Here is a 22,674-nt window from a genome sequence, read left to right as displayed (position 1 = left end):
CTTGACACATCTTTTGTTTCTATTATTCTTCAGGCTTCTCTGACTCTTATTTCTCTGAGTTTCTTAACTTAACCTCCTTATTTCTTCTCCAGCTATTCTTCACCACTCCCATGCATCAGAATGGCCAGTGCCTGAACTAGTTCTTTCTTCCAACTGCTCTCCCTGGCTTCTCCAGCTTTGTCTTCCCCTCTGATGATCATTATCTGATAACTTTTGCCCTCAGTCTTCTCTCATAGTCTCCTCCATTCATCACCAACACTCCATGAATCTCCAGACTATTGACTCTGCATTCTCTCTACTACTTTCTCATCTCTTTTGTGCTTCACGAAGTCTTTGTCAAAGTCTGTTCTTCACCACAGCTCCACACTTTCCTCTGCTTTGGACACTCTCACCCCCATCCTTCTCCTTTCTTTCTCAAATCCCAGTCATGGCTCACCTTCATTTTGTTTCCTGTTGTTTCTGCATCTACCTTGTAAAGTGTCTCTGGCTAGACTCTTGCTGCCATGCTGAAGTCTTACATTTCAAATGCAAGCTCACTTCCTTCCAGTCTTCTTTTGCACTTGTTAAGCAAGCCTACTGCATTCATTTGACAGATGCCTTTCCCTCCACCCTCACCTCCCTTTCCATACTCATCTACTAACTACTAGCCAATCAAAACCTCAACCCCTACATTTATGCAGATGACGTCAAAATTTACATCCCATTCAAACAAGATCTAAATGAAATTACCAACGAGATCAACCAAAGCTTCCAAATAATGCACACCTGGGCAGACGCATTCCAACTAAAACTTAACGCAGAAAAAACACAATGTCTTGTACTCACCTCACAACATAACACAAAAAACGTCAACGCCATAATCACACCATACTGTTCTCTTACGGTCTCACAAAACTTGAAAATTCTCAGAGTCACCATTGACCAAAACCTCACTCTTGATACCCACGTGAAAAACACAACGAAAAAGATGTTCTACACCATGTGGAAACTTAAAAGAGTAAAACCTTTCTTCCCGAGCTACATCTTCCGTACCCTGGTACAGTCAATGGTAATAAGTCATCTGGACTACTGCAATGGACTATACGCCAAGTGCAAAGAACAGACAATCAAAAAACTCCAAACTGCCCAGAATACAGCCGCCTGACTCATATTTGGAAAAACCAAATATGAAAGCGCAAAACCCCTAAGAGAGAAACTTCACTGGCTTCCACTTAAGGAACGCATTGCGTTCAAGATCTGCATGATTGTACACAAAATCATTCATGCAGACGCCCCAATCTACATGCTAAACCTCGTGGACCTACCTCCCAGAAACGCCACAAGATCATCCCGCAAATTTCTCAACCTGCACTACCCCAGCTGCAAAGGACTTAAATACAAGCTGATGCACGCCACTACCTTCTCTTACAAGAGCACGCAGATATGGAATGCATTACCTACAGACCTGAAAGCAATCAAAGAAACATCAATCTTTCGAAAATCTCTGAAAATACTCTTCTTCAACAAGGCCTACAATGAGAACCTATAACCTCACTAAGTCCACTCAACTATGAACGCACACCTTCTATAACTACCCTAACAACTCTCTTCCTTCTTCCCTCTCCCCTTCCTTAATCGCTACACATTACTAACTATATCCGATATCCTGTTATGACAATGTTATCAAATCTATGTAAGCCACATTGAGCCTGCAAATAGGTGGGGGAATGTGGGATACAAATGCAATAAATAATAAAATAATAATAATAATAATAATCTCCCTTCTCATACTGCTTATCCCTCCCCCCCCCCCCCCCCACACACACACACAAACATAAACACTAGGACCATCCCAAGGGCATCAGGGAAAATTGGGTGTGTGTGTGAAACTCATTCCCCTATTGTCTCCCCTGAGGTGGCTGCAGTGCAGGGGCCAGGGTGGAGACACTAGGGGGGGGGGGGTTTGCTCAGGGCACAATTCAGACTCAAGACCTCACTCTCTGCCTGGACATTGGCTGATTGCTTCCATGATTTGTCTTGAGTTCTACAGAGACCTCCAGCATTTCACACATCTCCTTTTCTCTCTCTTCCTTCCTGCTGTTCTTTCTTACTTTTCTATCAAAGAGAACGAAATTGTCTTCTCTTCTGCTCCTAGTTCCTCTGATTCTATTCTCAGCCAGAACCTCAGTTTTATCTCTGTTAACTCATCTCCATATCCATCACTTCAACTGCAGCCATTTTGGCCACCTTCAACCATGCTGCAATCACACCACTCCTGACACAAACTTTGTTGGACTCTATTTGCCCAGCTCTCGTCCCATCTCCTGCCTCTGCATTGCACCCAAACTACTTGAATGCTGTCTTGACTTCTCTTTGGGAAGTGCAAGGGATAATTTTGTGCTGCGTATTGATCTTCCAGCCATGGTCACACAGGGTGAAGTCCTCCTATTTGATACCCCTCCCAGCTCCAGCAGTGGCCAGTCCAAAAATGTTGGTTTTGTTTAATTTTCTTTGCCATTATGGGAATTTTGGTTTTGTTCCATTTTGAAAAAAAATATTGTTACTAGTGCATTCTCTTCTGAAATGTGTGCACTATTTGCAAAAAGTGCACATTCTTTTGAGCTGTATTTTGTTGACAGTGGAATGTGAAAAATGTACAAGGGTATGAAGACTTTTACAAGGCTCCAGTGGCATAGCCAAGGGTGGGCCCAGGGCCACCCACTTTGGGCTCAGGCCCACCCAGTAGCAGCACACCTATGATGTGAACAGGGATCCTCAAGCCCCACCAGCCGAAAACTCCCAACAACTGTCCCTCCTGCCTCAGGGCGGTCCGCCCTGGGTGCACGCTGCTGGGGGGGTGCCGCGCGCTGGTCAGCTGGTCAACAACGGCGCGCGGCACTCCCCAGCGGCGTGCACCCGGGGGGGCTCTTTTGCCGGGGTGGGGGGGTGTCCCTTCGCCGGGGGGGGTCACGCTGCATGGGGGGGTGCTGCACCCGGGGGGGCGGGGCGCATCGGCGATCCGCCCCGGGTGTCAGCGCCCCTCGGAACGCCACTGTCCTGCCTACCTGGTAAATAGCAGATCTTCGCCTGCAGTGAGCAGCGACTGATACATACTGCTTGCGCTGGTCCCACAGCCTTACCTCTGATGTATTCCTGCCTATGCGGAAACAGGAAGTTGTATCAAAGGGAAAGCTGTGGGGCCAACATGAACAGTGTGTATTAGTTGCTGCTCATTGCTGGTGAAAATCTGCTATCTAAAAGGTTTGCAAGGAGAGAGGATGTTTGAGAGACCATATGGCATGCAGGTGAGAGAGGGAGAGACCAAATCACTTGTAGGACAAGACGAAGTTCTTCTGCCCACTCATCTTGGGCACAGGCCCACCCAAAATTGGGTGTCTGGCTACGCCCCTGCAAGGCTCTATATACTACAAGCTTTCACCACATCCTTAGGCAATAAACTCCATAGCTGCTTTGCATGGAAAAAAAAAACCCTTTCTCAAATTAGTTTTCAATCTATTGTTAGTTTCATGGAGTGTCCACTAGTTCTTGTACACAAATGGTGTGGGCACACATAGACAATCCCAGTGGCAGGGAAACACGGAGGATCCTCCCTGTTTCCTCCTTCTACCATCACTGGTCAGGTCTGCACATCTCCCGGTGGTCCCCCCAGGGCCGGTCTTAGGCAGGGGTGACCGGTGTGGTCGCACAGGGCCCCGCGCTCCTAGGGGCCTTGCAGTGGTGTGCTGGTAAATGTTTAACAACAGGCTCTCTCCCTGGTCCACCTCTGTGCCCCCCCCCCCGAAAAAAAAACTGCAGAGCTGGCTACAGCCAGGGAGAGAGCCTGGGATGGGGGGCAATGCATTAACTCCCTCCAGGAAAAAAAATTTAATGATCCCAGGTTCCAATCTAATTCATGTTTAATGTGGGATAAAATGCCATAAGTAAGTAAATAAATATAAACTTTTAACATTGAGCACCTGATGCTCAAAGTGGACATATTCCAAACAGTATAATGAAAATAAAATGATTTTTTTCTACCTTTGTTGCCTGGTGACTTTGTTTTTCTGATCATGCTGGCCCAGTATCCGATTCTGCTGCTATCTGTCCTCTTAACTCAGTTTCCAGGGCTTCCTTTCCATTTATTTCTTTACTTTCCTCCTTTCTTCTTCATTTCTTGCCCCTACATCCGTAAGTAAAAGCTGGGTCCTCTGCAGACTTGGCTGTCCAGTGGATCCAGCTTCTGCCTATTTTCTCCATCCATGTGCAGTTTTTCTCCTCTCTTCCTTTCCCCCTCATCTCATCTCCTTCCTCTCTCTTCCCTTCATCCATGTCCAGCATTTCTTCTCTCTCCCTTCCCTCTCCTCCATCCATGTCCAGCATTTTTCCTCTCCTCCCTCCATCCATGTTCATCTCACTTCCTCTCTCTTCCCTGCCCTCCATCCATGTCCAGCATTTTTTTCTCTCCCCCTCCATCCACGTTCATCTCACTTCCTCTCTCTTCCCTCCCCTCCATCCATGTCCAGCATTTCTTCTCTCTCCCTTTCCCTGTGCATCTCCTTCCTCTGTCTTCCCTCCCTTCCATCCATGTCCAGAATTTCTTCTCTCTCCCCTCCATCCATGTGCATCTCCTCCCTGTCTTCCCTTCCCTCTCCTCCCCTCCATCCATGTCCAACAATTCTCCTCTCTCCCTGACCTCCCCTCCATCCATACATGTCCAGCAATTCTCTCTCCCCTACCCTTCCCTCCATCCACCCACCCATGTTCAGCAACCCTCCTCTCCCCTCCCCTCCATCCACCCATGTCCAGCAACTCTCCTCTCCCCTCCATCCACCTATGTACAGCAACCCTCCTCTCCCCTCCCCTCCATCCACCCATGTCCAGCAACTCTCCTCTCCCCTCCATCCACCTATGTACAGCAACTCTCCTCTCCCCTGCCCTTCCTTCCATCCATCCGTCCATCCAACAATTCTCCTCTCTCCCTGCCCTCCCCTCCATCTATCCATGTCCAGCAATTCTCCTCTCTCCCCTGCCCTCCCCTCCATCCATCCATGTCCAGCAACTCTTCTCTCTCCCCTGCCCTCCCCTCCATCCATCCATGTCCAGCAACCCTCCTCTCTCCCCTGCCCTTCCCTCCATCCACCCATGTCCAGCAACCCTCCTCTCCCCTCCATCCATCCATGTACAGCAACTCTCCTATCCCCTCCATCCACCTATTTCCACCCATGCCCAGCAACCCTCCTCTCCCCTCCATCACCCATGTCCAGCAACTCTCCTTCCCCCTCCTCTCCATCCACCTATGTCCAGCAACTCCCTTGCCCTCCCCTCCATCTACCCATATCCAGCAACTCTCCTCTCCCCTGCCCTCCATCCATCTATCCATCTATATCCAGCAATTCTCCTCTCCTCCCCTCCATATCCAGCAATTCTCTTCTCTCCCCTGCCTCCCTCTATCCATCCATACCCAGCAATTCTCTTCTCTCCCCTGCCCCCCTCCATCCATCCATACCCAGCAATTCTCTTCTCTCCCCTGCCCCCCTCCATCCATCCATCCCCAGTGATTCTCCTCTCTCCCCTGCCACTCCCATCCATGTCCAGCGATTCTCCTTCACCCCTATCCTCTCCTCCCATTCATGTTCACCTGCCCCCCTCTTCTCCCCCCCCCAACATCCCCCTTTTTCTTCCTGCTACAGTGCCACCCTGCGTGGTTTAAATCTTTTTTATTACCTCCGTCGCAGCGGCCGCATCATTAAAAGCCATGCCTTTATCTAGCCTTCTCTTCAGAAAGAGGACGTCAGAAGAAGGCGGGACTCTGAGCGAACGAACTCACGAAGGGAAGGCTAGAGATGGGCAGGGCTTTTAATGATGCAGCCGCTGCGACGGAGATAAATAAAAGATTTAACCCCCCCCCCCCCCCAGGGCAGCACGGGGCGGGCGCAGGCAAACGAGGGCTGTGGGAGGTGAGGTAAGCGGGGTAAGCATGGCTTATGGCGCCCTCCTGCCATGCTTACGTCGTTTACTGGAGCCGGCTCGCCGTGCAGAACCGGCTTGCAAGATCTTAGAAAATGTAACAACCGGCTCTTGCAAGCCGGTGCGAGCCGGCTCTAGCACACCACTGGGGCCCTGCATCTCTGGCATGTCTGTCCTCCTGTCTCAAACACATCCCTGCTCCGTACATTAATGTGCATGCAGATCCTCCTCGCCGTTGCATCCCGCCTCCATTTGTCACTTCCTGCTTCCTTAAGGGCAGGATGCAGCAGTGAGGAGACTCTAGGCTCGGCAGCAACAGGATATGAAAATCGCTGCCGCTGTCTGTTGCTCTCTACTGAAACGTGATTGATGCATATCAAGGAATGGGGTAAGGTGGGGTTCCGAGAGCTCTAAACCTCCTTTTACACTCTGATAACTTATGGCTTATAGGAGCAGGGGGTGCTCCACTGAACTGGTTTGCACAGGGCCCTGCAGTTGCTAAGACTGGCCCTGGGTCCCTCCTTACCTTGTGGCTCTTCTATAGAATAAAATTGTTGGCATGCTGTACCTCCAAGAGGAAAATTTAGCATAGGGTCTACCACCTTCAACGCACTGGACGCTCTGCTGCGCCTGGATCTGTATCTAGCATGGGCTCCCTCACTATGAAAGAATCAGCATGAGCACCTCAGAGCCTCTCAGGCACCAATGATCAAATCTTCCACACTGGAAAATTAGTGCTGGAACAACGCGGGGGATTAAAGCCCTCATTATCAAAAATAATAGCATGCAAATTCATGCTCACTTTAGTTTTCATCATGGGGGTATTTCTGTGGGAGGATTGTGCCTGGGCATGCAACCAAGGCACAATCCTCCTGCTGAAGCTGTTTGACAGATGTGGGCTGTCAAAAAGTAAAATGCCTGGATTTGTCAAACAGGATGTCTCCCCTCTCGCTCTGCATAAAAAAGGGCTGGAGATCCACCGGGTGCTAGTGACCTCTAGCGCCTGCATTTACCTTTGATCATCGGGGCCTCAGTGCAGGAGAACTGGTAGGTTCAGCGGTTGTTCTTCCTGCAGATACTGCAATATGCCACCATCTTTATTCTACATAACAGCAGCAGGTTTGGGCTACAGCAGCAGCAGTAGCCTAATGGTTGCTGCAGCACCCTAACAATCAGGGGAAACGGGGTTCAATTCTCACTGCAGCTCCTTGGCCCCAGTGCTCAGAAGCAAATGTGGGTGCTAGAGGGCATTAGTGCCAGATCAGTGCCCACCAGGGGTGGCCTGACTATTAGGTCACCTGAGACGGGGACCTCAGGTGGCACTTTTAGGAGTGGCGGCTTCGTGGCGCTTTACCTGGTCACAGTGACTTGCCAAACTCAGCAGCGGCAGCGATTCCCATACGCTGCCCTTCTGCCGTCGGCACCTGCCTCTTCCCTTTACTGCAGCTGCCTGAAGTAACATCCTGTTTTGCTCAGGCATCCGCAGTAAAGAGGCAGGTGCCGACAGCGACAGGGCAGCATATTGGAATCACTGCCACTGCCAGGTTTGGAAAGTCACCGTGACCAGGTAAATCGCCGGGGGGGGGGGGGGGGGGGGAGTGGCATCTCGGCCCAGGGGGGTGCATGCAAGCTCCACCTCAGGCGGCATCTTGCCTTGAGCCGGCCCTGGTTCCCACATTAGTGAGCGCAGAATGCTCAGAGACTCTATCACAAGAAACAACAAGTGTGCTAACAATTAGTGCAAATAGCATGCTAATATAGCCAAATGGATGTTAATGAGGTCATTTCCTATTCCCTCCCAATGCTCAGAAAACAGCACACAAAACAAAGCCGCCCTTACAACTGAAAAAATAACACCAGCTCACATGAGGGTGTTTGAAGAGAGGATTTCTGCCACTTGATGCCTGACTGCATAGGATTTGGTACACAGATAGTGCAGATTTTGAAGATTACTCTTGCTCTTACTGGTAGCCAGTGCAAGGATCATAGCAGTGGAGTGGCGTAGCTACGTGGGGGCCATGGGGGCCTGGACCCCTCCAATTTGCTCTGGGTCCCTGGTTTGGCTGGTGGGGGTCCCCAACCCCAGCTAGCTGAAGCCTTCATCCAGCACTGGTCTCCGGCGCCACAGCATTGCCTGCCCTGCTCTCTTCCCCTCATGGGCCAGCATGCTTTAGCGAAACTGAGCATGCGTGCATGCTCAATTTCATTAAAATGAGCGTGCCAAACATAAGGGGAAGAGAGAGCAGGGCAGGCAATGCTGTGGCGCCGGAGACCAGTGCCGTTATATCGCTCCATGGTGCGACCGCACCTGGAGTATTGTGTTCAGTTCTGGTTGCCTCATCTCAAAAAAGATATAAAGGAATTGGAGAAGGTGCAGAGAAGGGCGACGAAAATGATAAAAGGGATGGGACGACTACCTTATGAGGAGAGGTTAAGACGGCTAGGACTCTTTAGCCTGGAGAAAAGGCGGCTGAGGGGTGATATGATAGAGGTCTACAAAATAATGAGTGGGGTAGAGCGGACAGATGTGAAGCGTTTGTTTACGCTTTCTAACAATAATAGAACTAGGAGACACAAGATGAAATTAGAATGTGGTAGGTTTAAAACAAATTGGAGAAAGTTTTTCTTTACTCAGCGTGTGGTTAGACTCTGGAACTCATTGCCAGAGAAGGTAGTGACGGCAGCTGGCCTTGCTGAGTTTAAAGGGGGTCTGGACAGATTCCTGAAGGAAAAGTCCATTGATCGTTATTAAATTTTGGGTTTTTGCCAGGTTCTTGGGGCCTGGATTGGCCGCTGTCGGAGACAGAGTGCTGGGCTTGATGGACCTTTGGTCTTTTCCCAGCGTGGCAGTGCTTATGTACAGCTTCTTATTACGCTGGGCATATCCCAGGTCCAAAATAAGTACCTGTATATAATATGTAAACTGCTTTGATTGTAACCACTGAGGGCCAGGTGCACTAAACTTAAGGAGCCATTAACGCTGATTAGTAAGTCCTCAATATACTTAGCCTTGTATAGGTTACCCTCTAGTGGAAAATAAAAGCACTGCAGCTATCAATACAACCTTGCAAAAAAATATATGCAGGAAGCATAAAATAGTGTCTAGCTGTTGTGTGTCACACCCAAGAGCATGTGAAAGGGAAAGCAAGTCTCTCCTTTCTGCCTCATTGGCTTGCGTTGGCAATGACTGAGGAAAATGAGCTCAGTTTAAATATTTGGATTTAGCTCATACCTTTTCAATAGTAGCTCAAGGCAAGTTACATTCAGCCAGTATATCCCTATCCCAGAGAGCTTATAGCCTAAGTGTTTGTAATTGGGGCAGTGAGATTTGAAGCCCAGTTTTTTTTATCATAGTCCATTTGTTCTAACCACTATTCTATTCTGATCACAATATACTGGCAGGGCCGCCAAGAGGGGGGGGGGGGGGCAAAATACCCCAGACCCGGGCCTCCAAGGAGGGCCCAGCGCTGGGGTCTCTCTCTTTCTCCTGCTCCTGACGGGACCCAAGTGATCACATCCCGACAGGAGCAGGAGAGAGAAAACTCCAGCACTGTCTGAGCCGAGCCTTCCTTGGAGGCTGGGGAGGAGAGGACCCAGAGGAGCAGACACTGCAGGTTTTCCTCCAGCGCTGCTCTTCTGCCCAGCTGAGCAGCTGCTTTTCCTCTCAGGCGCCCATGCTCGGTTTTGAAACTGAGCATGCCCTGAGAAAAAGCAGCCGCAGGGGCAGGCATTCGGCAGAAGAGCAGCACTGGAGGAAGACGTCTTCTGCTGGTGGGGCCTCAGGATCCCCGCCAGCCAACAAGGTATTTCAATTACAGCAGTGATCCGGGGGGGGGGGGGGCGACAGTGATCTGGTAGGGGTGACGGCCCTGCCCCGGTTCCGTCTCTCAGTGGCCCTGTATACTGGAAGATCCTTCTGGCCTGCTGAGAGATGAATTCTTTGTTCATACAAATGAGTTAATCTGCTACTGCAGGAGTCCTATATTCCTGAAGAATTATGTCTTTTTTTGAGAGAAAACAATGGTGCTATTAGAGGATTAATCAATTATTTTTAAAGATTGTCTGATCTGCTGGGGATTCTTGAATTTCAAGGCAAGATTAAACTTTCTGTTTCTTTTGTACTGTCAGGTCTGGAAAGATGACTGGCCTTCAGATGCAAAGACCTTGAGGGAAGGCACCAGCTCTATCTGGGCCAGACCCTCAAAAGTTGCAGTTAAATAGCAGGTGTCTATATCCACAGTTGAAACTTACCGATTTTGAAACAGTGATCCATGCTTAAAGAAAATCACATGCAAATGAGATGCACAGATATTCTGCAAGCAGCTCAGTAGGGAAAGCGCCCAGCACATGTAGATTAGAATAGTCTCATGGTAAGTGCTGATGTTATATGCATGCCCAGGGGAAAAAGGCAACAACAGTGTTATAGGCATGTGTCTGCTGCAGTGACATCACATGGAGTTTCTTTTTTTGTTCCACGACAACTTTGTAACAATGCTGTTAGGTGCGGGACACACACAACACACATATAATACACACACATGGCACATTTAACTCATACATGGACACTATTAAAAAAATGCAGACTGCACCACCAAGAAGTTGCCCTCATGCAATGACAGCTCCAGATTTGAACATTAAAGGTAGGTGCTCCTTTCTGTGCATTACACGGAAATGTCTGTGCATCGTACGGAATGCTCATATTAATACTAATGAGCTTGTTGTAATACATTTGCATAGGATTATTAGTAGTTGCTACCACAAACGGTAAAAGCGACACAGAACCTCTTTGTGCATTAGACGTTGAATAACTACTACTACTACTCAACACTTCTAAAGCGCTACCAGACTTACGCAGCACTGTACAGTCAAACATGAAGAGAGACAGTCCCTGCTCAAAAGAGCTTACAATCTAAAGGACATAACAACAGAGACAATCAAATTAGGACAGCATAGTACATCTGATTACACAATAGTTCATAGGGACAGACTAATAGATCTAAAGACAAAAGATAGGCGCAGTGCCCCGTAGGTGCACGGAGCCGCAGATAACATGGCGCTGTGCACCGAGGGGGCATGCGAGGGGTTACCAGCGGGGTGCAGGTGAGGCGAGGTAAGCAGGTTCCCGCTGCTCGCAGGCACCCCGCTGATAAGGGAGGAGAGAGGAAAGGGGTTTAAAAAACCCTGGGCGGAGCCCAGATGACCTTTTCTGGCGTCTGGGCACCAAGTGCACCCAGCCCTCCCTCCCCAAATTTTGTGTGTACTGTACCTGTATATATCATGTCGCAGCTTTGGCGGGGTACCCAAGCCTGATGGTGTAAGCTAGGCAGCGGGGGCAGCTGCGCTTACGGTTGAGCTCTTGCTGGGCGGCGGGGAGCTCTGTGTACGATTAGTCAGTCTTGCTATGATGGCGGACTGGGTTGGACAATGAGCCAGAGGCTGGATAGGCTTGGGTATACCCATGGTTAAGATGTGTTGTATATAAATAAAGCTGCGGCCGAGTTATTCCATATTCAAATACCATGTGTCGTGTTATTATTGTATTATTTGTGTACGATTAAAACTTTTAGGCCGAGGTGTCTCGGCTGCCTATGTTATAAGGTATGCAAGTGCATAATACAGACATATTGGTAGTGGTATTGAATAGAGGAGTAATGGTTAGGTTAAGTGCCAAAAGCATAGTCGAAAAGATGGGCTTTGAGCAAGGACTTGAAGATAGGTAGGGATGGGGCCTGATGTATCAGTTCAGGAAGTCTATTCCAGGCAAAGGGTGAAGCGAGGCAGAAAGGGCGGAATCTGGAGTTAGCGGAGGTGGAGAAGAGAGCAGAAAGGAGGGATTTGTCCAGTGAGCGGAGGTTCAGGGTAGGAATGTAGGGGGAGATGAGGGTGGAGAAGTAGGGAGGGGCAGCAGAGTGAGAGCATTTGTAGGTTAGTAGGAGCATAAAGTGCATGGTAGACCAGCTACTACCAATCTAAATCAAACATTGCAAGCATGGTAAGCTTTGAGAATTCTCCCCTCTGTGAAGTTTAATGAAGGACACTTCTGATCACCCATCTATACCTCTACACCGCCACAACCTTTCCCCCTTCAGCCAATCATTGAAATACTTGTAAAGTTCACCTATATATTCTGGTACTATCATATTTTGCTCATACATTTGATTTCCAAATACCTAGTCACCAAATGTATAGTTAGTCCAATAAAAAGATCTCACCTTATTTTCCTTGTTTTCTTTTTATTATTAATTTTTATAGTCAAGTGGACCAAAAGGATGATCACACTACTTTATACAGCAAAGGACATGAGAAGGTGATGTGAAGCCAAGACACCACAAAGTCTGACTCCCAAATTAGCCCCCAAAACATATACATCCCTCCTGCCAAAATCAAGCAGAGAAAATGCCACTTTGTCCACTTCTGAAAGCATAAACCAGGAAGTGCAGGAGCTCAGGACATTTGCTTTCTGGGATTCTCTCCCCTACTCTCAATTCTCCCAGTCCTTAGTCTCACCACAGCACTGCTGCCCTTTAGGGTTGCCATCTGACACAGGTCAGTTCTAACAGGCTGCCTCAGTTCCTCATTTCTGAATTTACCCCTTTTTGTAGCGCTGGCTCTCCTTAGAAAAATTGGGGACAAACAATTTGAATGGAAGCAGAAAGTTCTGCAGAGGGAAAATCCAGGAATTACCGGTATGAAGAAAAATGAATATGTGATTGGGTTAAGGATGGAAAAATCACACACTGGCATTCCTACCCCTCCCATCTCACCTTCTCAGACACCATGTTCTTGTGACTGTAATAAATAAACTGTGAAATGGCAAAAGTTCGGGAGAGATTTATCTTTTGAAATAACAGGGCAAAGAATTAGTCTCTGGGGTGGGCAGGGCAGATAAATTGGAGAGTAACAGAAGACTAGAGAGGGTCCTCTCCTTTCACCAGGGAGCCCTCTTGTAAGAGGGTTCCCATAGATCGGGCCTTCCCAGGGCACACAACTAGCCTTGTAAAGCTGGTTTCCACTTTCCTGATAAGCCCCTGCTCTGTTTAAACAGCAGGTCTTGACATTCATACCAAGCTGGGGATGTGACAAATCTCACACCTTCACAAAGTAGAGTTGTTTAGTCAGTTTTTAAGGTGTTATTTGGGAGAAGGGGCATTTTATTGAAGAACAAATGTTAGGGTACTGATATGAAGGGTGAGAAATTGAGTGATGTTTTATTTATATTATTGCATGAGATTATTTTATTGCTTTTTATAGTCAATTCATCTTGAGCTGGTTGGGTGAGGTGTGTATTTAAACTGAATAAAACATAAACACCAGGCAAATGGCCCAAACATGCCTTCATGATTGACTGCTGCCCATCCCCAATCCCCCAGTGGAGCCTGTTAATACCCAGAGAAACCCCGGTAGACCCCAAGTTTCACTTCTCAATTACTTGTAGTGGGGGGGGGGGGGGGGGGGGGGGGGGGAGAGAGGTCAAGGCTGGGTTTATATATATTGTGGTTGCTAAGCTCCCTCAATTAAGTAGGAAGTACATTTTAGTTTTAAAAGACAATATTTACAAATGCATTACATTTTTTTTTTAGTGGTCCCTTATCGTGTGAGGCCCTAAGCTGTACCCACTGCTTATCTAGCTTATACATAAATCTGGCTAGGGGGCAGTGGTCAGAACTACAAATCTTCACTGGACACTTTTGTACTACAGCCGTGGAATGGAGTGAACCAGGTCAGGATAAAAAGGAGACCTAGGAATAAGACTGAAGTGCAGTGGAGCCACTAGATAGGTGATGCTTGGAAGATCTCTGGGGGACTGGCTGTCAGAATAAGGAATGGAATCTTCCAGCAACCAGAGGAAGGTACAGCGATAAGAGCTTGCTTGGATAAGGAGAGAGGCCTTACAAGCAGTGAAGTTTCAACAGCAGTCATGTGTCTTTAGCAGTTTGGACTGGAGAAACTGGACAGACTGGATGGGTCCCAGATGGTCTTTGTTTGTGTCATGTACTAATGTTACTGCATACATTTTCTATTCCGTTTCTAAATGACAAAAAAACCTGGGAATCAGAAATGTGTCCATGGTTTTTGCCAAGATAGAAATGCCCTCACTATTACTGTACAGCCATTCTCCATGCCTTGCAGCCTTCTCGGTCCCATCCCACAATTCCTTCTGTGTGTGTACGTAGTAGAGAAGGGGACGGGGAACAGCAGTAACTGCGGGGATGGAGATGGGGACAGAGCTCATGTGGACGGGGTGGGAACTGAGACAGAGCCCAAAGGGACGGAAACAAACTTTGTCCCTGTGTCATTTTCTATTTTGAAGCCTGTTAATGAACTGAACTGTTATTTATGTTTAAGTGATGCCTACAAAGATATTTTGATTTTTTGGAAAAACAAGCAAACATACTGGCCACAACTAGCAAAATTTGCATGGGTGATCCTGTACATCCTGCTACCAGCATATCTTCTAAGAAGACAACTTCTATTCAAGGAAGGACTGTGCTAGATTGAATCCTGAGATTGTTGATGACTTATTTATCCACAGATTAAAAAACCGTAACAGTGCATCATAGGGCATATTTTTCCCCTCTAGGGCTAAGCTCCTAAGGATCCCTTCCTTCTGCATAGGATTCCTAAACATAAAGGAATCCTGTGCAGAAGGAAGGGATCCTCAGGAGCTTAGCCTAGAATGGGTGGCAGAGCTGGTGGTTGGGAGGCGGGGCTAGTGCTGGGCAGACTTATACGGTCTGTGCTGGGACTGGTGGTTGGGAGGCGGGGCTAGTGCTCGGCATACTTATACAGTCTGTGCTGGGACTGGTGGTTGGGAGGCAGGGATAGTGCTGGGAAGACTTATACGGTCTGTGCCAGAGCTGGTGGTGGAAGGCGGGACTGGTAGTTGGGAGGCGGGGATAGTGCTGGGCAGACTTATAGGGTCTGTGCCAGGGTTGGTGGTTGGGAGGCGGGGATAGGGCTGACCAGACTTATACGGTCTGTGCACTGAAGAGGACAGTACAAATAAAAAAGTAGCACATATGAATTTATCTTCTTGGGCAGACTGGATGGACCATGCAGGTCTTTTTCTGCCATCATCTACTATGTTTACTATATATAGAACGGGTTGTATTTTATATCCCTGGACATCTTAACAGTGTGAATTAGGATTCCTTGGTGTAGTAGAAATCACCTATTGTTGGGGTTGGAAGGGTAGAGGGTGGTGGTGAGATGGAGGGTTATTATAGCTGCTCATTTTTATTATAGTTCTATAGTTCTCTATTTGTAATTTATACACAACAGTTGCACAGCATATTGTTCCTTTTTATACTTTAATAAAAAGATTTAAATATAAATTCATAAGTGTTCAAAGCTTCTGCAGATGAGGACAGAGACAGAACCTGCTGGGGCAGGGACAGAATACACAGGGATGGGGCCAAACTTTGGCCCTGTGTCATTCTCTAGTATGTACACACACATACACTTTTATTTTTGTATCCTCCACGTCCTGTGGGCTTCCAGTTCAGTCAAAACCAGGGCTCCAGGAGCCTTCTTTCACAGTGGCAGTTTTACCCCATTTTAATCCATCCCAGTTCATTTGGATCAGTCATTCCAGCAACAACCCTCAGATGGGGCACTTACAGCCCTTAATCCTGCCACTGCTTGGGCCAGCTCAGTGTGAAGGAACCTGGGCTTGATGATGATGCTGCTGCAGTGGTGACATAGGCCCAGATGCACTAAACTTTAACGACCCTTTAACAAAGAATTTTCGAACCGTGGCATGCATTAAGGCCATTTTCCCACCACGGTAGCAGAAAACGAAAATGGAATGCAGAAGAGCAAACTGTGTAGAAACCCCATAGAAATGAGTTGCATCAAAGTTTTCCAACTACCCTAACGCAGGAAAAGTGCCGGAAAGCTAACGACAGGTCTGTACCTGTCATTAGGGCTATCAGACTAAAAACTTTAATGTAAAAAACAAAAAAAAAAGAGGGGGCAAAAACGCGCATCAGGGGCGTCTTTTATTGACGCCAGAGGTCGCTGCTGCTCCCCGCTCCCCCTGCATCAGGAGCGCCCTTTATAGACGGCCTTGCCCCCCCCCGCCCGTGGTCGCCGCTGCTGCTCCCCGCTTCCTCCGCCAGCATTAAATAAAAAAAAACAAAAGTCAAAGCTTTAAGAGCCCCGGACCCCCTCCCTTCCTGTCTCTCAACTTTCTTTCTGCACACAGCTCCGCCTCCCGCCATCCTCCACCCCCGTGCCCTGCCGCCCCCCCTGAGATCGTCGCCGCCACTCCCCCCCCCTCCATCAGCCCCCCCTGCATTACCAGGCCCATACAGCGCCTCTCACCTCTGTATGAAGGCGCTTCACAGGCAAGACCATCAGATCCCTGCAATCTTCAGGACATCTCTCTCCTTCTCTGACCTGGCCCCACCCCCATCTGATGTAAGAAACCTATATCAGACGGGGGCGGGCCCAGGTCAGGGAAGACGAAGGAGAGAGATGTCCTGAAGACTGCAGCGATCTGATGGTCTTCTTGCCTGTGCAACGCCTTCAGAGGTGAGAGGCGCTGCATGGGCCCGGTAATGCGGGGGGGGGGGGGCACGGGGGTGGAGGATGGCAGGAGGCAGAGCTGTGTGCAGAAAGAAAGAGTTGAGAGACATGAAGGGAGGGGGGCTGGAGCTCTTAAAGCTTTGATTTTTGTTTTCTTTATTTAATGCTGGCAGAGGAAGCGGGGAGCAGCAGCAGCAGCGACCACGGGCGTGGGGGGGGGGGGCAAGGCAGTCCATACAGGACGCTCCTGATGAATGCCTTTGCCCCCTCCCGATCCACGTGTTTGTATTTTGGTTTTTTGACGTTTGTGGCATGCGCAGAGCAGCCAGCATAACGCTGGACTGCTCTGCGCATGCTTTAGGAGCCGATTACCGAGGGGGTTACACCAGTTTGATGTATTGTTCTTTACAATACCGCACCGAACATGTGCGACTTTTTTTTTTTTGAGCATTGTTTGTTTTTTTTAATTCGGTAATGGCTTTATGTTTTTGCTTTTTTTTACGTTTGATTGATGCATCTGGGCCTTAATCTCTGGGGAAAGAAGTTGTAGACATCGGTGATCAAACAGTGGCAGGATTAAGGGCTGCAACTGCCCCAGCTGAGGGTTGTTGCTGGAATGACTGATCTAAATGAACTGGGATGGATTAAAATGGGGTAAAACTGCCAAAAATATTAAGATTTGGGTTGCTTGTTACCTTTGTTTTGATTCTATTTATTACCTTTAAAGTGGAGTAATGGCAACCACACAACTATCTTGGCAGGCACACACCTCTCTCCTGCTCCTATTTCCCCCCTCACTCACCACCACACCCTCATTACCAAGCCTACAGTTGGAAAGTAGGCCCCATCTTCTTCCATTGCTACTGGCACCAGAGTTGTACTGTGGCCTTCATGGATCAAAGCACAAATGAAGCCCAAGTGGAAAAGGAGACCCCCCCCCAAAAAAAAAAAAAAAAAAAAACACGCTCTTGCTTCTATTGCTGACCCAGAGATCTCTTTTCCACCAGAAATACTTCCCAAATGGCATTACAGCCAGCCACTGTTCAAAACTACTTAATGTTTAAGGTACAATAAAATTACATTAATATGCAAAACAAAATGCAGATGTAGGCAAACATGTCAAAGAATTGGTGCAGAATTTCAGAAACTTAGATCATTCAGAAGCATTTTCTGTGAAGCTGCAGGAAATTAGGGGCTGTGACTAAAGCTGCTTTATTTCTATTAAGCTCCCCTACAATGCTATCTCAGACTCTGTAATATTTTAAAACTTGCATGAGATAAAAGATAGGCATCGCTGGTTCCTTTCTATGAGGATCTCAGTTGCAAGTGATGAGGGTCACCCCAGGCTCCTGCAGACGTGCAATACTTGAAACAGTAACGTTGCAGATAAGCCTTGCTTGGAGGAGCTCTAGAACCCCCCTAGATCTTTAGAGAAATCACTTCCAGGAAGGAAAGGGAGCATTCGCTGATGTGCACCCGCTGGTGGGTTTTTACAGAACATAAAAATCCAATTCCTAAACAGAAAGCAGCTGTAAGAAAAGACAAGATATTCTAGTTAATTGCACCATTCCCACTCTGCCACTTCCGCCCAGGCACACACCAGTGACAAACATGATAGCAAGTGCTGTGGACACCTGTCCCCTATGAGCATAACAGAGACCACTTTGTCATGTCAGAGGCCACAGATAGGACTTGTTCTGCAGCTATTAAAGACCCTCTAGTGAGGTGGTTTTAAGGAGACCTTTGCTCCTCTACTCCCCCCCCCCCCCCCCAATACTTACATCAGCCAAGACACCTACCTTCCCCAGTATCAGGCAATGCTCTTCATGAAAGATACCACTGGGGTAGAAGCCAATTCGGGCTGCCTGCTGTCCATTGTATTCCCCCGGGACCTGGCCAAGAACAGAGACATCTGTCCAGTCTACACACAATAAGGAAAACTGATTACCTGTAACAGAGGAACTCCACAGACAAAATGGGAAGGTAGCCACTGGATCCACTGAAATGATGTCACTAGCATGTCTGCCTCTCCTCTGTCTGTCTGTAGGGAAGCCGTTACACACAGGAGAGAAACTCTGGTCCAACTGATGGCAGGAGTTGCAGGAGAGCTACAGGAGCGCTGCCTCCTGTTTTTCCAGTGATACTGGTTTACTCTGTTTAGCAGACAAACTATTATGTATTTTTTTGGTTAAATACATAAGGTTTATCATTTCCCTCTCCCCACAGCCACGTACAGACGAGTGGAGGAGTGGCCTACTGGTTAGGGTGGTGGACTTTGGTCCTGAGGAACTGAGTTCAGTTCCCGGCACAGGCAGCTCCATGTGACTCTGGGCAAGTCACTCAACCCTCCATTGCCCCATGTAAGCCACATAGAGCCTGCCACGAGTGGGAAAGCGCGGGGTACAAATGTAACAATCAGCCCAGAAAAGCTGCCCTCTGCCTTTAAGCTTGGAGAAAACAGAGGATTTGTCCTCTGTGGACGGTGATGAACCAACAGTCAAGAGCAATGTAATCTGCCAGAGCAATAGCAATAGAGATGGGATCTGAAATGTAGAAAAGAGACTGAAAGGTTGCAAACAAAGATACATCATCTTCTCGGCCTGAGCTGACACCAGTGCATATAAGTCCTACCATGGCATGCAGAACTTCCCTCCACAACTCTGTCTGTATTAGTTGCTATTATCCAACTGTTTATCCCCTCTTGTACCTCATGTGCCAATGAGTCTTGTGTATATGTGCGCACCTTCTATGCACATAGGAGATAATTCTAGAATTTACATGCATATGTGAACACTAAAAGAAGCAATAATCCTGCTACGAGCTATTGTGTACTTTTTGCAGGTGGGCATTAACAGGGGCAAAACCTGGGCAAAGCAAATAATTTATAGAATACTTTCAGTTACGTGCATACCTTCCAAATCTAGGTGTAAGCATTTGCTCCAGCTCTGACTGGCATGGGTGCTTGGGACTAAGCACATACATGTATATACATCCATGGTTATGCCCATATTCCATACAGGAAAGTCAGCCCATACTTTCCTTTATAAAAGGGGCTTGATGTAGGTTCCCCTTTTATAGAACCACCCTCATGATAAGCACCTTGAGCCTCATCCTAGGAAAGCGCATATCACCAAATGGATATAAATAATCCTAGCATGTAGCACTCTCTACTATTCCAGTACCGACAACCCCCCTCCCTCCCGTTCACACCTCACTGTTTCTGCCTTGCAGTGCTATTCTTAGATGCATCACCTCCTTAGCTGCTCTCCCACTATACCTAACTTCTGTGCTGTAGTACTCTGCCATTTCAGATGAACATTCACCCCTCCTCCCACACACACCTTTGCCAATATCTTATTTCTACAGTACACCCACTTCAGATAATAATGCACCCCGATCCTGCCAAGCAGCACCTCTGCAATTCCAATAGAGATCCCCCTGCTCCCACAGCTCAGTCTTGCCCTGTAGCATTGTAGTGTTTTTTTTTTTTCATGCTGTATTCCTTGCAATAAGATGAGTCAGTACCCCTGATCCACACGAGTTCAAGGGGGGGAACCTTCACCATGGCAGGAGCTAGAGAGATGTAAACTTGCAGCACAGTCTTCATCAGCACACATCTTCCTGTTGACCAGACTGTGCATTCTCCTGCCAGTACTAGCAGGAGCCAGAGCCCTCCCCCCACAATGAGCAGCCACAAGCAGAAAGGGGCTACAGCCATTCTTCAGAAGCCCACCAGCCCCCAACTGCAGAATAAATAGGCACCAGTGCTGGGAGGACATAGGTTTTAAATGTTTTTGCTGTATTTCCAGTTCCCTCCCAAACCAGTTTTTATCAAAGCTATCCGTAGCCACCTCTTTCTTATGAAGCACCTCAACCTTAATGTAGGCTTATAGGGTCCTCTTACTAACGATTAGCATCGCTAATGGAATTAGCACACACTAAATGCTGGCACATCCTATTTTACAGCTATGGGCCACTTGACACACACTAATGTCCGCTAGCATGCACTAAGCTTTAGAAAAAGGCTCCTTTGTGATTAAAGGCAGGCACAAATTCGACATTCTATTATAGTACGCCTTCTATATAACATGATCGCAGACTGCAGGCTTCATTTTCAATAAGACAGTTCATTCATTAAGCACAGCTTCTTCCAAATCACTGCTGGGGGTCTTACTCGTATCAGAAGGGAAGAGAGGCAAAGCCTGCTCTGTCTCTACTGCAGCAAAAGTCAAGATCCATAGAGATGTCTGGATGACATGACCCACTTATGATCCAGAAGACAAGTGCCACTCACATTCTAGCTGTACGGTTCTTTACCAGGGTGCAGAACAGCAATCATTAACAGAGGGGATAGATTGTAGGTGTCAAGGAGATAAAATCGAGGTCAATGGTACTGGAGGTTAGAGGACCATGACTTCATTCCCCTGCTGTCTACAAAGTATTCTTTGCTCTATTGTTTATTTCTTCTCTCATTCAATCTAGATAATTCATTCTACTAATGGGTTTGATTCCTATTTTGCTATCCCAGTGATATATTCTACAAGGAAGCCCTCTGGTTTTGCCCCTAGTTATTTGAATCACAACGATCCGGACATTGTGCCTTCTCCTAACCACCATACTAAAAAAAGGCTCCAAAACCTTTTTGCAACACCTGTTGAGCAACTTCACTTGTTCTTATTTTTCTCTGGCTTTAGGTTATGTCAATGCTCGATCAGTTAGCTGTAATCATTATTAAAGACTTGACACTTGATGCTCAATTCGATTGTTATGATCTCTGAAACTTGGCTGCATGCAAAAGATGTATGCCCATCCAGTTATTCAGTTCATTTTGCTACAGCTTAAAAAAAAAAAAAGGGGGGGGGGGGGTAATTTAGCTATCACCTATAAATCTTCATTTGAGGTAAAAACGATCTCTGAATTCCAATCTCCTACTCTGGAAATTGCTACTTGTTCTGTATCTTGCAATTCTTTATTTAAACCTGTCTTCTACGGGGAGTAGCCCAGTGGTTAGAGCACCAGTCTTGACATCCAGAGGTGCTCAGTTCAAATCCTCCTTGTGATCTTGGGCAAGTCACTTAAAACTCCATTGCCTCCAATACAAAACTTAGATTGTGAGCCCTCCATGGACAAGGAAACATCCGTGTACCTGAATGTAACTTACCTTGAGCTACTACTGAAAAAGGTGTGAGCAAAATCCAAATTATATATATATATATATATATATATATATATATATATATATATATATATATTGGATTGGAGATGTTAACTTACATCTTGAAAACATTACCAACCAATACACCAAAAATTTCCTAGTATTCCTTAATGTTTGGAAATTCTTGCTTTTCAAAGGAATGTCAAGAGTCATCCATTAGACAAATTAGCAATGAAATGTACAGGCCCAACTACTTTTTTCATCTCAGATTTTCTTTGGACCCCTGTACCTTGGTCAGATCACAGTAGCCTCTTTTTTAAATTGGAAGGAAATGATAATGCCAGAGAACATGGTAAAGGCGGTTAGCTTAAAAGGGTTTTAAAAAAAGTTTGAACAGCTTCCTAATATTATTAAAATGGACTTGGGGAAAATCCTCTGCTTATTTTTGGGATAAGCAGCATAAAATGTTTTGTACTTTTTTGGGATCTTGCCAGGTATTTGTGACCTGAATTGGCCACTGTTGGAAACAGGATGTTGGGCTTCATGGACCTTTGGTCTGTACCAGTATGGCAATACTTACGTAGATCATTTATAAATATGTTAAAAAGTAGCAGTCCCAACCCAGACCCCTGGGGAATCCCACTATCTACCCTTCTCCATTGAGAATACTGGCCATTTGACCCTACTCTCTGTTTTCTTTTAACCAGTTTTTAATCCACCATAGAAAACTACCGTCCTATCCCATGACTCTCCAATTTCCTCTGGTGTCTTTCATGAGGTACTTTGTCAAATGCTTTTTGAAAATCCAGATACACAATATCGACCAGCTCACCTTTATCCACATGTTTGTTCATCCCTTCAAAGAAATGTAATAGATTGGTGAGGGAAGATTTCCCTTCACTAAATCTATGTTGGCTTTGTCTTATTAATCCATGCTGTTGAATACACTCTGTAATTTTGTTCTTTATAATAGTCTGTACCATTTTGGCCAGGACCAACATCAGGCTCACCGGTCTATAATTTCCTGGATCACCTCTGGAACC

The 22,674-nt window shown here is 47.0% G+C and overlaps 1 protein-coding gene across 1 annotated transcript; it reads right to left on the bottom strand.

Moving 5' to 3' along the window:
• Window positions 1-17,900: 17,900 nt before the first annotated feature.
• Window positions 17,901-20,470, bottom strand: MIA (MIA SH3 domain containing). The gene is given in 4 exon segments (XM_030219991.1): window positions 17,901-18,517; window positions 18,881-18,936; window positions 18,938-19,019; window positions 20,066-20,470. Coding segments are annotated over 4 exon segments (618 nt in total). The 5' UTR covers window positions 20,256-20,470; the 3' UTR covers window positions 17,901-18,227.
• Between the last annotated feature and the right edge of the window lie 2,204 nt (window positions 20,471-22,674).

The sequence above is a fragment of the Microcaecilia unicolor genome, chromosome 11 (genome assembly GCF_901765095.1).
Source record: "Microcaecilia unicolor chromosome 11, aMicUni1.1, whole genome shotgun sequence".
In the NCBI taxonomy this organism is placed as follows: domain Eukaryota; kingdom Metazoa; phylum Chordata; class Amphibia; order Gymnophiona; family Siphonopidae; genus Microcaecilia; species Microcaecilia unicolor.
This window is presented reverse-complemented; position numbering and strand designations above follow the sequence as displayed.